Genomic DNA, 15358 nt, shown 5'->3' with positions numbered 1-15358 from the left:
AATAAAAAAGAAATTTAAAATCATCTTCTAGAGATAATTTTGTATAGTCTGCAGTCTTTCCTTCCTTATGAGTCTATGATAATAGGTAGTTTATTTTAGAAAAAAAGGATACATTTTGATTGCATTCATTTGGTGTGTGCATCATGTATAATCAAATGCATATGTATGTCTGTTACACACTGATATTATTAGCAGAAGAGCAATCAGAATATCCCCAGGAATACATAATTTCTGAATTTATTTCCGTAAGAGAAATTAAAATTTCTCTTAAAATTTAAGAGATGCAGCTTAAAATGTACATTCTCATTCAATAGATACAGATTAAGAACTTCCTTTATATAACCAGAAATTTTAATTTTAATTAATGAGAGATTTAAAAATACATTTATTTTATCTTTTTATCTTCAAAAAGATCTAAAACAACTGCCAAGGTTATAGTTAAGTTATGGATGTGCCCAACACTAAGTTAGAAAACTTAAACAAGAAGCAAAAGTCAAAAATTAATAATTCATAATAAATCTGATAAGGCCTTAAAAAAAAAAAAAGAGAGAGACCAGTAGACATTAGGCTGTCAATACACAAATTAATTGGCTTCCTACTAGAAACCAATGAATGGGATCGAGATAATTACAATATCTAGGCAATATTTCAGAGCTATATATTTGTTTGCTTATTTTCGAAATGGGGGTCTTACTTTGTTGCCCAGGCTGTACTCCAATTCCTGGGACCAGGCAATCCTCTTTCCTCAGCCGCTTGAGTTGTTGGGACTAAAGACATGCTCTACCATGCCTGGACTCAGAGCTGTATTTTAAAATATCAGCGCTAGAGATGATGAGCATCTTCTCATGAGAGGTGAGGATTTGACTAGAACATATTCACAAAGAGAGTATCACCCTCCTTCTGCAAGGACGTGGTTCACGGAAGTGCCTGAGGTTAAAATATACCTCAAAAATTTGGATCTAGGCCATTTTAGAGACAAAGGGATACTCAGGATCCCAGAACTGTACTTTATAGAGCATGACTTCAATAATTTTAACCCATAAAAACTTTAAAGCACTCATAGGACATTTAAGCTTGAGCAATGTAATTTTTTCTGTAGTCTTCAAGATAACCTCAAAGCAAAATATGTGCCCACATATGTCCATTACTTCATTTCATTTATAGGATTATTAACAGTCCATTTTAGTCCATTAAATATGCTGACTGCTACAAAAATGTCACTGTCAGTTTTAGAACAGTTTTTAGGTACAAGACCAGTTACAGATTTAATAGTTTGATGCTCCAAACTGTTATTCACATGTTTGTTTCTATAGTTAGATAGGGGGAGAGAATATTTTTCGTAGTTATCCAGGAGTTTAAAGTTTTGAGAAGAGAATCCGAGACACATCCTCCTACCATGCCCAGAACTGCCGTCTGCATTCATCACATGACCACACCCACTAATCAGGTGGTGTCCAGATCCAGGTGTGTTGATAACTGGGCAATTCGTGTGGCCTAATACAGTTTAGCCAAGACCTCTCCTTAGAAACCATGATCCATCATGTATTTTTCTATTTTGTGAAGGATAAAATGTGTATCAAATCAAAGTAATAGAGTCCAACCACAGTTTCAGACCACTTACTCCTTGGGGGAAACTTGAGAAGTTTATCAGGAAGTTAACCTTTATATGACATTTGAGGTGGAACATTAAAAAACTAACAGGTTTTTCATTTGTGGGAATAAAGTATTCTCTTTTTACAAAAATAGGGGTAAAAATTCAACACTGTAGTTCTAGCCAGAGAAGATTATACCCGCATGGCAGAGAAATATAAACAAATTGGTCATGAACAAATTTCAAAGATGAGAGCAGTTGTTGAAGAGTTTTAAAGCAGGAAATGAACCCCAGATGCATTTATTTAGCTTGATTTTCTTTGATATTTTCAAAAAAATGTTTCTGCTCAATGCCTGGCACTGTAAGAATACAGTGGTGAGTGGAAATGGCTTAGGGTAGGCTACGGCAACCACGACTCAAATTCTAGTACAAAAATAAAAGTGCCCCCCTGACAGTGGCAATGCAGGAGCTATAAAAACATCTTCCCTGAGATTTAACCTAGTCCTGCAGTTCAGGGGTGGAATCCTGAGGAAGGGGTGCTTGAGTGGGGGAGAGAAAGATGAGTGGGTAGAAGGCTTCAGGGCGTGGAGGTGTGTGTGCAGCCTCCTGTTTACAGGAGAGAGCCACAGAGGCAGGCAAGCCTGGAAGGCCCTTGCAGGGACTTCCCACAGTTAGGCTTTTGCTGTCCGTGTCCCGGAAGCATCTCTCGCTACTGAATCTGATAGCTAAACCATGATCTTGTCATACAGCTTTCTTCTCTCTGAAATCTGTGTTTTGTTTTTTTTTTTTTCCTTTTTCAATGGTAAAAACAGAAGTTAAAATAAATGATACAGTCTCAGGGATAATCTCCCTAAATTTTCACTTCACTGCCCACTGTGCCATCTGAGACCACTTGTTCCACCAGATGAAAGCAAGGAGAGCTGGTTTATAGGATCAGCAAGACTTCCAAAAAAGCCCCTCAGTGCTCAACCTTACTCAAGTTCAGCCCCGAGGGCAGATAAGCTCCAGGAAAGACAGTTGCCTTATCACAAGCAGAGAAAAAGCAGTGCAGTCTAAAAGCCTATGTAATCTTTTACTTTTGCTTGAATAGAATGTTTGCTATTTTCCTGTAGATAAAAGAACATTAGAGTTATTCCTCAGGGGAAAAGGCGTACCTATCTTGAAGCCATTTTGAGAGTTCAGTTTGCCTTATGGTTTCAGTTTTTATGTGATTGTTATTTACTACCATTTGCAAATGCTACTCATATGTTTTACAGATTGTAACCACAAAACTTAAATAAATAGTCATCTGAGATTGGGGAAGGAGCAGTGACTACCATTCCTTGGAGGCTGCTGAGCCATGGGATCGCTGCAGTGAGCGCGCCTCCCTGCTGCTCCAGCCTCTCACTCTGCTGCGCCCAGAAGACAGGGCCTGCCTGGTCTGGTTCTCCAATTAGACCAGGCCTCCCATCTTCTTAGCAGGGTTCAGCAGCTTCCTCCCTACCCCTGTTACAGGAGTGGGAACGACTGGGCAAAGAGGATTAGCACTGGCTTTCCGGGATTGTGGGTTCACACAGTATTAAGCCAGGATGCCCTGACAGAGGAGTGTTAGAAAACAATACTGACCTTTGACGTGTAGACCCAACTATACCCCTCAGTGGCTCAAACTGGGTATTACATGTATCAGAAACGAAAAACAAAAAGTATACAGAATCAAAATATTTAATGATTGAAAAGATTTTTTCTTCCCCTATCTACTGGACTTTAAATACTCATCTAAAATATGATATGCTCAAGTGCAGACAAGACTGAACTAAGTATCATTTACAGTGTGAGCATGTCCTGTTTTTTTAACCACTTATTTACATTTCATTACAGGTCTTACATAGATTACAATATCATTTTAATTTAAACATTTATATTTAACTGGTAAAATGACACATTGTTACATTTTTAAGTACGCTGGTAGTTTATATAATAACCTTGACATTCTTTCTCTTTCTAATTATTCTCAGCTTTGCCCTACTAATACAGGCTTAGTTGATGGACAGAAAAGGACACAGATTCACTTAGTACATACTTTTTTAAAGCAATGACAATATTATTCTTATGTTGTTTTGATTATCAGTGCCTTATAGAATTGAAAAGTGACAGTGCTACAAATTCATAGTCATTAAATTCATATTATTGAAAGTGGTGTTTTTATTGTCAATATTTGAATTGCATATAGCTCTTCATTTGACCAAATGGATTATAAATCACAATTCAAGTTTTGTTTGTTTGGGGTTTTTTTTTTTTTTTTTGAGAATTCTTACAAAAGACATTAAGTACTTCCTCTCACAGGAAAATTCTCAAAAGTTTCACGTCATTCAGAATTAGCTAATATGATTATTTTATGTGATTCAAGTTTAAGTATGTGTCTGTTTCAAACATTCCTCCTTCTTAGACTTCTTTTTCTGCATTCATGTTGCACGCATTGGCTTAGTGACCTGAATCCTTAGCAGATTAACAGCAGGAAATGTTGTCTGACAGTTTGCTGCCAACATCTCATATGTGTGATGTGAAACTCTTTGCAAAAAATCAAGCCCGATGTTTTTGCTAGCCAAGAAGAAGCATGCTTCACTGGAAAGCCATCATCCACCACAGTGTGCATCTCTGAGTGCAAAAGTCTGGTTTCAAATAGAGACTGAAATTACAACAACAAATGAAGGCAGGAACCAATTGTAGCTGATTAAAAAAAAAAAAAAGTGCCTTTAAAGAAAGGTAGATGGGCTTAATATGTAGGAAGGTACTTTTGTCATGTATGTGTTTGAAGTGTTTGTGCACTGAATCTAAGTCAAAACATAGGTCAACTCTACTGTATGTGAACAGCTCAATCTAGTTTGGGCATTGCTGTATGCCATATATATGATGCTATTGCACTATCTTATGTTTTGGCTTACAATGTAGAATACCAGAATGTGCCAGTATACGCAATATGTATTTAAAACTGTTCTGTGAGTGTGTGTTTATAAAGAAAAATTGAATGTAGACTCAGTTTACTAATATCAGTGCTATTTTTGAACAATTTCCCAGTTTCACCTATATAAAGAGAAGGGATTTGTTTTTCGTAAGAGTGATGGTATGAATTATTTTCTGTGATTTCATTGTAGAATAAATAGGATTTTAATAGTACATCAGTCTCTATTCCAAATTCAGCATTGGAAACCTTAAATTTATCAGGCTCCTTATCAAAAAGTTCTAATAATAATCACCCGCATTTATTGTTCACACTTCCCATGAGGTAGGCAATGTGCTTTCCAGTGTTTTATCTTAATGCAACAATCCTATGCATAAGTACCTGTATTATTTCCATTTTATAATGAAAACAATGAAGCTCAGAGAGGTTTAAATAACTTGTCTAACATCACAGAGCTGATTAGTTGTAGAACTAGAGTCCAGCCTCGGGACTGTCTAATATACTGCACTTGAATAATGGGAAGACAAACTTTCAGTGGGTAGCAATATCCATCTTAAAGGTGTTTAAATAATGCCAGATGAATTCTCATCTCTAGATAATTTAGACCTGGAAATTAAACACATATGTGCACTGTTTTGTTTATAAACTTACTAAGACCAGGAAATTGTTTCATATTCCTATGTTTAACAGAAGGCTCCAGATCATTATTGCTAACTTGATTAAATGAGAATGTGACAGAACAATTGTTGATTGACGAATGTTTGAAAGAAGTTACCTTCATGGTTTTCTGAAGAGCTGATTGCTCATGAATTTAAAGAAAAGACTGACAATATATGTGCCATCTAGAGAGAAGAAATGTGATCTCTGCCTCTCACATCAGCCCTCTGTGAATATGCTGCCTGGATCACATTTGGGGTTAGTACATAGGCTGAAAGATCACATTAAGTCCTGCCTCTTGAGAATGGATTCTGGCAGTAGTGATGTGGATAATGGACTTTCCATGCTTATTAAACATGGCATTGCACGTACACTTGAGACAAAAAGCCCAAAAAGGCAGGAGATGTACATAGGATAGCTGGTGCCTTATCTTTCTTCTTAGGGCTTCCCAGCTCCAGCCCTTTCTCAGGCTTTATGGACTCTGTTGTCCCAGACCAGACACCACCATCTTTTGTTCCTGGTTTGACTATGGCCCTTTGGCATTTTCCAAGTATGGATTAAAAAGAAAAAACAAAAAACACTCTCCACTCCAATTTCAAGGCAATGTTATAGAGTATTTTTCTATCAAGAATGCATTAGGAAAAAAGGAAGCCCAGGAAAGGTGACTTACGCAGAGTCCAGGTGTCTGATTTGGGCTGTGGCCCAGAGAGTTTGGTGAGCCCTTCAGAGGCTCCATCCTTGAGGTCAATGGTAATGCAGTCATTTAGAAAGAAAGACAAGTCCGAGTGACCTTTAAACGTGAGGAAAATGAAAAGGCATTCAGTGAGGAAAAAATGCAATTAGGGCAGGAAGCATAGGGGAAAAAGATGACATTTTGTTAGATTCGTCCAAAATAATGTGAGAAAAAATTCTTTCTTGAAATTCCTGTCAGTAGCACTTCTTAGACACATGGATCGAATGCCTGCTGTGTTCAGGACACCGTACCCGGGCAGTAAAAAGGGCAAGCAGTTTTCCGTCCTCAGGGAGCAGAAATAGGACTTCACAAAATACTACACTCATGAAGGAATATAACTTCCAAAAGAAAATCAGGGGTCTGTGTGAGGAAGATAGGTGATGGAGAGAATGAAGTACTTGGGATGTAGACAGCCCCTCAAATAGGGATACAGAAGCATCAGTTTTGCTGGAAATTTTCAATATCATAGCCCTCCATATTTTCTTGTAGTAACACAAGTGGATTTGAGCCTAAGCCAGCATAGGCAGGAGGCTTTTTTATTTTCATTTTTCAACGTTATTGTCTAAAGAAACGCACGTGTGCATCCTGAAGAGCGTTGCCGACACACCTGCTGATGCAGGAGCCCCATTCCTTCCTGAGCAGCAGGGACTGCTGCTTAGCTCCAGTTCTCAAGCAAAACAACTTGCTCTCCTCCTTCTCTTCGTGATTATACAGCTTCAGATAGATAACTGTGCCCTGTCTTCTAAGGCTAAAAGACAGTTTTTGACTTGACAGATTTCTCTAATTTCAGCTGTGCCAGAAGAGGACTTCACTCAGGCTGATTCATAGCTTTGTAAGACTGAAGGAAAAAGCCTATTACATTGTAGTCCGGTGCTGAAACTTGATGCAATTTGTGTCTTCCTGGTTTTGCACTCATTGTCTTGGGCGCAGATTAAGAGATGATTTGTAAGGATTCAGGAATGGAAGCAATGCCCATTTTGGAGAAAGCTGTGCCAAGGAGAGTTGTCGTCCCTGGGTTCAGTGGCAGGTGTTTGTACCTGTCAGTCACCCCAGTTACCTGCTAGGGAAGATGTGAATGCTCCTGGCTCTAAAGAGGAGATCAAGACATTTATTAACCTACTAAGGGTCATTCTTTAGTAATGTAACAGGATCTTGAGTAAAAGTATATTTTAACTATACAAAGGGAAAGTGTCTCCCTGTTTCTTAAAAAAAAAAAAAAAAAAACACAACAAATTTCCAAACATTTCTACTTTTCTTATGTTGTATTCATAGTTTTAAATGAAAGTTAGTGTTTTTGTGTTTCTTTCCACAGTTCACTGGTTTATTATTTCTGATTTGTGTCATTTTATTTTAGCATTTGACTGGTTTATCATTTTCTGAGAACTTTTATTTTTCAGGAAAATGTGTTGGAATGAATGTCTTCAGATTTTTAAGCCTGGGTCAACATAGAAAGACCCCATCTCTACAAAAGAATTTTTATAAGATTTGCCAGAAATGATGCTACATGCCTGTATGCTAACTGGGGTGGGAGGATTACTTGAGTCCAGGAGGTCGAGGCTGCAGTAAGCTATGATTCTGTGATTGCACCCCTGTGCTCTAGGGTGACAGAGTGAGACCCTGCCGCTAAAAAAAAAAAAAAAAAAAAGGATTTTAGGCACATGTGTCTGTGTAAACCAATTTTACTATAATGCAACTATGAATTAGAGTACATTTAGCCTAGACTAAATCTGAAAAAGCTACATACTTCCTCCCAAAAACGTAAAATGTCTTTAGAGTCCTCATATTTAAAAATGTATAAGTTGCAAACACATTTTAGTATAAAGTGACTGTTCAGCCATACCAGCATACCAGCATGCATTACCTGGGAATCTTTAAAAAAGATTGGAGCCCAAGGTGGATGGATCACTTGAGGTCAGGGAGTTTGAGTGACCACGTCTCAACTAAAAGTGCCGAAACCATGTCTCTACTAAAAATACAAAAATTAGCTAGACCTGGTGGCGGGCAGCTGTAATCCCAGCTACTTGGGAGGCTGAAGCAGGCGAATCACTTGAACCTGGAAGGCAGAGGTTGCAGTGAACTGAGATCATGTCACTGCACTCCAGCCTGGGCAACAGAGTGAGACTCCATCAAAGCAAAACAAAAAGTGGATGCCTTGGTCCAACTTCAGAAATTCCAATGTAATTGACCTGAGGTAGGGGCCTGGACATGGACATGTTTTAAGTGCCCCCAGGATCCACTGTCGAAAACCACTAGTTTAAAACATTGCTTCTGTGTCATTGCTTATGGCTTGCTAGTAAGAAAAATATTTTTGTGAAGTTTCATCAAGTTATTGTTTTAATCTCTTAATGGAATTTGACAAAAAAAAAGAGACCCTGTGAAAGATGACATGCAGGAGGCCCAATGCCATTGCAAATGTCTTTACAGTCAGGGAGATGAAGTGAGTGCCCAGTGACACAGCTGGGATGTAAGGCAGGATATAGAGAGTGCAGCCATAAAGCGCTACAAAGTCCAAAGGAGACAGAAATCACATTTGTCTGGGAAGACAGGAAATGCTTCAGAAAGTTGGTACTGGAGAAACCTCTTGAAGGACGAGAGGACCTAACAGCAAAGCAGAACATGTGGGACATTGAGAGCATCATTACGGGTAATGCCTGAGATGGATTGAAATACATCAGAACTGTTTAACTCAATGAGTTCATCATGATAGTATGAAGCCAAAAGATCTAATTGGTGACGTTGGGTGATGCTAGGGAGCCAACTCATTATCTTGAAAATGGATCAAGGGAGAGAAACAAGCATTTATCTTCATTTTCATAATTAAACTATGTCACTGGGTAAACAAATAGTTTTGACAAAAAGAAATACCTCTTTATAAACATGCTCCAGTTAATAAATGGAGAAGAAATGATTCAGATTAGAATATCACCATTTTGCAGTCTGGAATGAATGATATAGGGCAATGATCATCAGTGGCTGCTAATATCACACATTTAAAAAAACATCAAGCAGTCATGTAATGCCTCCTTATGAAGTATCGTTTATGAAAAACAAACCAGAACCTGACGAAGCTTCTAGATGTAACTCCCAGTTTAGGGGCCATTCAGGAGACTGGGAGAGCTGGTAAATTACACCATAAAGATGCAAACAGCAGAATCTACACTGAAAGAACTCCACAAGCAAATGACTAGTTTCTTAGGCAAGTTAATTTCAAGGGGAAAACCAAGATAAGTGGGGAACTATCAGGTTAAGTTTTGAATTTTCTAAAATGTTGATTCAATTAAAATTTTAAGTTTGTATTTATTTATGATAAAAGTACCATCATTTGGAGCTTAACCTTTTTTTTTTTTTAACTAAGTTTCTTACGTAATTATTTTATTAACAATTTAAACTAAGAATGTACTTTTTGTCAGTCTTTCTCTTTTTAATTGGTAGATGTATTTCTCTGGAGCAGTTTTAGGTTTATAGAAAAACTGGAGCAGAAAGCACAGAGTTCCTATATACCCCCTCACACTCTTCCCCTCACCCCCCCGTTTCCCTATTTTTATTTTTTGCTATTTCTTACAGGAAGGATCCCCTATTTTTAACATTTTGCATTAGTGTGGCACATTTGTTAACAACTGATAAGCCAATATTGACACAGTATTGTTGACTAAAGTCCATAGTTTACGTTACAGTTTATTCTTTGTGCTGTTCATCCTGTGGGTTTTGACAAATATACAATGTCATACTTTCACCATTTCACGATCATACAGATAATGGACCGTTTCATTGTCCCCCACATCCCCTGTTAGCCTCCTGTTCATCCCTCCCCACCCCCAAACCCTTGGCAACCATTGGTCTTCTTGCCTTAAGTTTTGCCTTTTTCCCTTAGTTTTGCCTTTTCCAGGATGATATGTACAGTAGTCCCCTCCACCCATTATCTGCAGTCTCACTTCCCCATACCGTTCTCCACAGTTTCACTTACCCACAGTCACTGTCTGAAAGCAGATGAGTTCAGTACAGTAAGATATTTTGAAGGAGAGATAGTTATACACTCGCATAACTTTTATTACAGTTTATTTTGTAATTATTATATCTTACTATCAGTTATTGTTAATCTTTTACTGTGCCTATTTTATAAATTAAACTTTATCAAAAGTATATATGTATAGGAAGAAACAGAATATGTAGCATTCACTACTACCTGCAGTTTTAGGCATCCACTCAGGGCCTTGGAACATAAAATCCCATAGATAACGGGAGACTACTGTAGCTGGAATCATACAGTATGCATTCATTTCAGATGAACTTCTTTCACCTAGCAGTATGCGTTTAAGGTTCTTTAATATCTTGATAGCTCATTGTTTTATCAGTGAACATTATTCCATTATCTGAATGCACTACAGTTTGTGTCTTCATTCACATAAAGAAGGACTTCTTGGTTGTTTCCAAGTTTTGGCAATTATGAATAAAGCTGTTATAAACATTTGTGTGCAAATTTTTGAGTGGACATGAGTTTTCAACTCATTTGGGTAGATACCAAGGAGCATGATTGTTGAATACTGCAAGAATAGGTTTAGTTTTGTAAGAAACTGCCAAACTGTCTTCCAGAGCCGCTCTACCATTTCACAGTCTTGTCAACAATGAGTAAGAGTTCCTGTTGCTCCACATCCTCACCAACGCTTGGTATTTTTATTGTTCTGGATTTTAGCCATTCTGGCATACGTGTGGAGCTATCTCACTGCTGTCTTAATTTGCAGTTCTCTAATGACATTTGGTGTGGAACATCTTTTCATATGCTTATTTGCTCTCTGTATATCTTTGGTAAGGTGTCAGTTCAGATATTTTGCCCATTTTTAAATTGGGTTGTTTTCGTATTGTGTTTGAAGAGTTCTTTGTATGTCTTGGGTACCAGTTCTTTATCAGATGTGTGTTTTGCCAATATTTTCAGCCAGTCTCTGGCTTACCTTTTCATTCTCTTTAAGTTCTCTTTTGACAAACATCTCGTAACACCCAACGATTTCAAGAATCAATTTGGAAAAGTTTTTAATTAAAGAAAAAATGTAAAAAGTTGTGAAACTTGTTGCTTGGAGATATGCCATTTTTAGGATATTTCCTTTAAAGCTTTCCTGATTGTCGGACTGCGGTATGTCCGTTTACCTTACCAGAAACAGAAATGCAGTTTGTCAGGGGAAATTTTAAGAAGAGGGTAAGCTACCATTGGTTTGTTACTCTAGGAAAAGTAAAATCACATTTTGGGGATGATATCATACTGAATATTATACACAAACTAAATGCTTTTGAGTCAGAGATGATTTAACCACTCACAAAGAACTGTAAGACTAAAATCTCAGTCTTTTCTGATTAGGTAAATTATCCATTAGTTTAGAATACCTCTGTCTACTTTTTTTTAAAAAAATGACTCAGTTCTTGACTCATAGTGTAGCATGTAACCACACCCAATGATAGTAAGATACCTAGATTTGATTACTTAATGAACAACATGTCTTTGGAACCATAATAAACAATTTCTCCAAAATTTCCAGTCTGATTGATTGTTGAGATTTAGTCATATGATAAACATTATTACCTGCAGGTACATGCAGATATCAACAAGTAGAATTAGTTGACTTGGAAAGTTGAATAATATACTAGAAAAAATATCATCTGGGTTAGAAGAATCAAGAAACTTTTAGATTTGGGAGAGAAGGGATCCAGTCCAGGTCTGGAAAATAAGTTTCATGTCATGTCCCACCTCCATCCATCGGCAGCATCTTTCTCATCATGATGTGTAGAAGGCTGCTGATGCCCGATCTGGGTGCTGTGGGAGAGAGTGCCTCAATCCATTCGTGGTTTGCAAAAGGAAGCCCAGTAAGAGCCTCAAGCCCACAAACGTCTTGCCCAGTAGAATCTTACATCCCCACTCAAGGATGAGAAAATGGAGACCCAAATAACTGAAAAGCCTTTTCCAGAGTCACCCAGCTGGCTGGTGGCCGTGCTTATGTTTAGCAGGTCAGAATTTCATTGCTTCCATCCCATGATATAACCATCTACAGCTGATATCAAACAACTGGTCTCAGCTCTAAGGGCTAGGAAAAAAAAAAATCTCCAGTGTGGACTCATATGTCATTGTCTTTAAAACTAGTGTTTAAAATATGTTTAAAATATTCAGTAAGAAAAGGTCTGGTCTGTTTAGGAGAAAGGTGGGACTCATTAATAGAAATCAAATTGCGAGGAACCAGAAAAGTGAGAGGCAGGTAGTATTAACAGTCTGTGCTCGAGCTAACCCATGTCTCTTGTTAGGCAAAGGAAAGAACACAGCAGCCAGAAAGTGGCGAATTGTAACTATGACCAGGGCAGCCTGCAGCATATTCAGAAATGATTCCTCCGTTGAGAACTGGCTGCGGTCTCTTGGGTCAGAGAATATAGGAGACATAGGGTCCTATGAAGCCTTGTGGAGAAAAGTTTTTGTGTTTGCATTTGTTTTGGTTTTTGTTTACTCATTGAGAAAGTATTTGGCCAGACACTGATATGTATATTTTTCTATGTAGGAAAAAAAAAAAAAAAAAAGGTCAAGCTAAAGCGATTAGGTAGTAAGTAGGCATTTGATATCTAAAGAGTGGGACATGTTGGCGCAAGCCTGTAATCCCAGCACTTTGGGAGGCCGAGGCGGGCGGATCACTAGGTCAGGAGATCGAAACCATCCTGGCTAACACGGTGAAACCCCGTCTCTACTAAAAATACAAAAAATTAGCCGGGCGTGGTGGCGGGCGCCTGTAATCCCAGCTACTTGGAGGCTGAGGCGGGAGAATGGCGTGAACCCGGGAGGCGGAGCTTGCAGTGAGCCGAGATTGCGCCACTGCACTCCAGTCTGGGCGACAAGCGAGACTCCGTCACAAAAAAAAAAAAAAAAAAAGAAAGAGTGGGACATGTTAATTATAAAGCTGCTTATTGGTGCCACCAGGAGTTGAATATGTGCTCCTATATAAAACATGCATAATAATCTGCTCTACTTTAGTTATTCTACCGTTTGTCAGCCACCAGGCTATAATAATGGCTGACATCTATGGAATGCTTAATAAATATGCCACCACTAGACCACGTTTGAATACATTATTTGATTTTAGTGTCGTTCATCCCAAAGAAGCAAGTGGTGTCATACCCATTTTACATAGCTGCAAGGGACATCCTGAAGATTCAAGCCCAGGTTTACCTGATTCTAAAATCACTTCCCAGATCATCACATAAGACTGCCTCTCTCATCCAACTGCTTTGAACCTCTGTTCTTATCTGTGAACAGCAGATCATACCAATAGAAGCATCAGAAGAACCCATTTTTGTGAAAACTTTATAATTTGTGAAGGATTATTCAGAACTAATATGCTTTTATTTACAAATAAATGATTTAAACCAGCAAGCAGGGGCTTCATTGTCGTAATATTTATTCATAGCCGATGAGCAATGTTACGTAGTTTTGCTAACAAGTAATTTATTTTCATAATACTTTATGGAACTGTTTTTTCCAAATACATCATTGATTATTTAGCTAGCTATGATTTAGGCCTACTTTTCTATCATACATTTGCCTTTTCTCCTGAATAGTCATGCTTGAGGGGACTGAGTAATTGCTTTCAGCATAATTACAGCTGCACAGTAACACAACACATGAGTCACAGGTCTTTTTAATGCTTATTATTTTGGCATAGACATAGTTGATCAGTTTTCATATTTCTCATTGGTATTACATTAAATCTTAAAGACAAATATGCTTAATGTATTTGATGTAAAATGTTAGTAGTGCACTAATAAAAAACTGGTTTAGTTTATTTGTTGCCAGTTAATTCATCACAGACTTCATGACTATGTTTAAAGGCCTTTGAACGATTAGATGAAAAAATGATACGTCACAATAAATTAAGCTGAGGAATTTTTTTTCCAAATGACTGCCTTTTTCTCCAGATGCCTGCTTGATGGTCAGAAATATAACTCATGTATCTCTATTTTGTGTTTATATATGATAACTCAAGTATTCTTTAAACTTAATATTTTGTTATGTTTAATAAGGATTTGCTCTAAAAAAGGTGAGAAAAACTCTGTACAAACTGAAATTGGTGACAAAAGAAAAACAAAACAAAAATAATGAAATTTGTTTAATGGAATTTAGAAAGTGGTCCTTAGAATTTTTAAGTAAGGATTTGGAATAGAAAGTTTCAAGTGAGAGTCTGCCTAAGACAAGGAGCAGGGTCAATTCTTCACAGGCTCAGAAGTTTATCTCATAGAGCTGTGGTCCCCCACCTTTTTGGCACCAGGGACCAGTTTCATGGAAGACCCTCTTTTTCCATGGACTGGGGTGGAGGATGGTTTTGGGATGAAACTGATCCACTTCCGATTCTCGTAAGGTGCACACAACCTAGATCCCTTGCATGCACAGTTCACGGTAGGGTTCGCACTCCTATGAGAATCAAATTCTGCCACTGATCTGACAGGACGCAGAGCTCGGGTGGTAATGCTTGCTCGCCTGCCACCCACCTCTTGCTGTGCAGCCCTGTTCCTAACAGACCGTGGACCAGTACCCATCCACGGCCCAGGGGTTGAGGACTCCAAATCTAGATAATTGAGTTAGGGCACTCTGCAATATGGCTTTTGTTGGTTTGTTTTATACTGTTTCACTCTCAGGATTTTTATATTTCACATATTTAGGCTTCCAAGCATTACATTATTTTCCCCAGTTGCTTCTATTTAGAAATCAGCCACTGGTCACCTGTACGTACTAAGTAGCACTGTTGATACTTTGCTTTTGTTTGTTTAATCATAGGGGTGGGCTTTTGTAGATTGAAGCCTCCCCTCTGCCTCCCAACCCCCATTTTTTAGCCTTTTTTGCACTTAACAGGAAATGGCAAAGTGACCACACTTGTTGGTCACTCCCTAAAGTTACACCAAGCAATGTTTTAAATATTACCTGGTTTTATCTCTGATGTTTGGGAGAACTTTCTTTTTGTTCTATTGACTTGCTTTGCTTTTCTGTTTCCTGTAGAAACGCTCCAGAGGACAAGTGCTGTTTGATAAAGTGTGTGAACACTTGAACTTGCTGGAGAAAGACTACTTTGGGCTTACGTATCGAGATGCTGAAAACCAGAAGGTGAGTGATCAAAAGCAATGCAAAATAAGATGGCTTGAACTGCTCATTACTGCCAGAAAGTGAACTGAGACTGAATGGGTGGATCACTTTCTCCACCTCCCTTCATACTCCCACACTTTCTACTTTGAGTCTGTAAATGTTGTTAATCATCTATTCCTTGATGAAGGAAATCACTGACAGCTTCCTTTAATCTGGAATATTCTGGTAACAGTAAATGAACCCTTGTTTTTCATGCTTGAGTTATTTGTGGTTCCTGGAAGGCATTTTATGTGGTACCTTTTGCGGGGGGTGGCAGGTAATATATTTCAGTAGATTATTTGA

General features: G+C 38.1%; 1 protein-coding gene across 2 annotated transcripts in view; it reads left to right on the top strand.

Moving 5' to 3' along the window:
- The window catches only part of EPB41L3 (erythrocyte membrane protein band 4.1-like 3), a 184018-nt gene that overhangs the window by 116617 nt on the left and 52043 nt on the right, over window positions 1-15358 (top strand). For both annotated transcript variants that reach the window (XM_011957807.1, XM_011957808.1), the window contains exon 4: window positions 14933-15037. In XM_011957807.1, coding sequence (XP_011813197.1) covers window positions 14933-15037 — 105 coding nt within the window. The remainder of the gene's footprint in view (window positions 1-14932; window positions 15038-15358) is intronic.

Source organism: Colobus angolensis, unplaced genomic scaffold (assembly GCF_000951035.1).
Source record: "Colobus angolensis palliatus isolate OR3802 unplaced genomic scaffold, Cang.pa_1.0 Scaffold45, whole genome shotgun sequence".
Lineage (NCBI taxonomy): Eukaryota > Metazoa > Chordata > Mammalia > Primates > Cercopithecidae > Colobus > Colobus angolensis.
The sequence above is the reverse complement of the archived record's forward strand: the minus strand, read 5'-3'. Positions and strand labels throughout refer to the sequence as shown.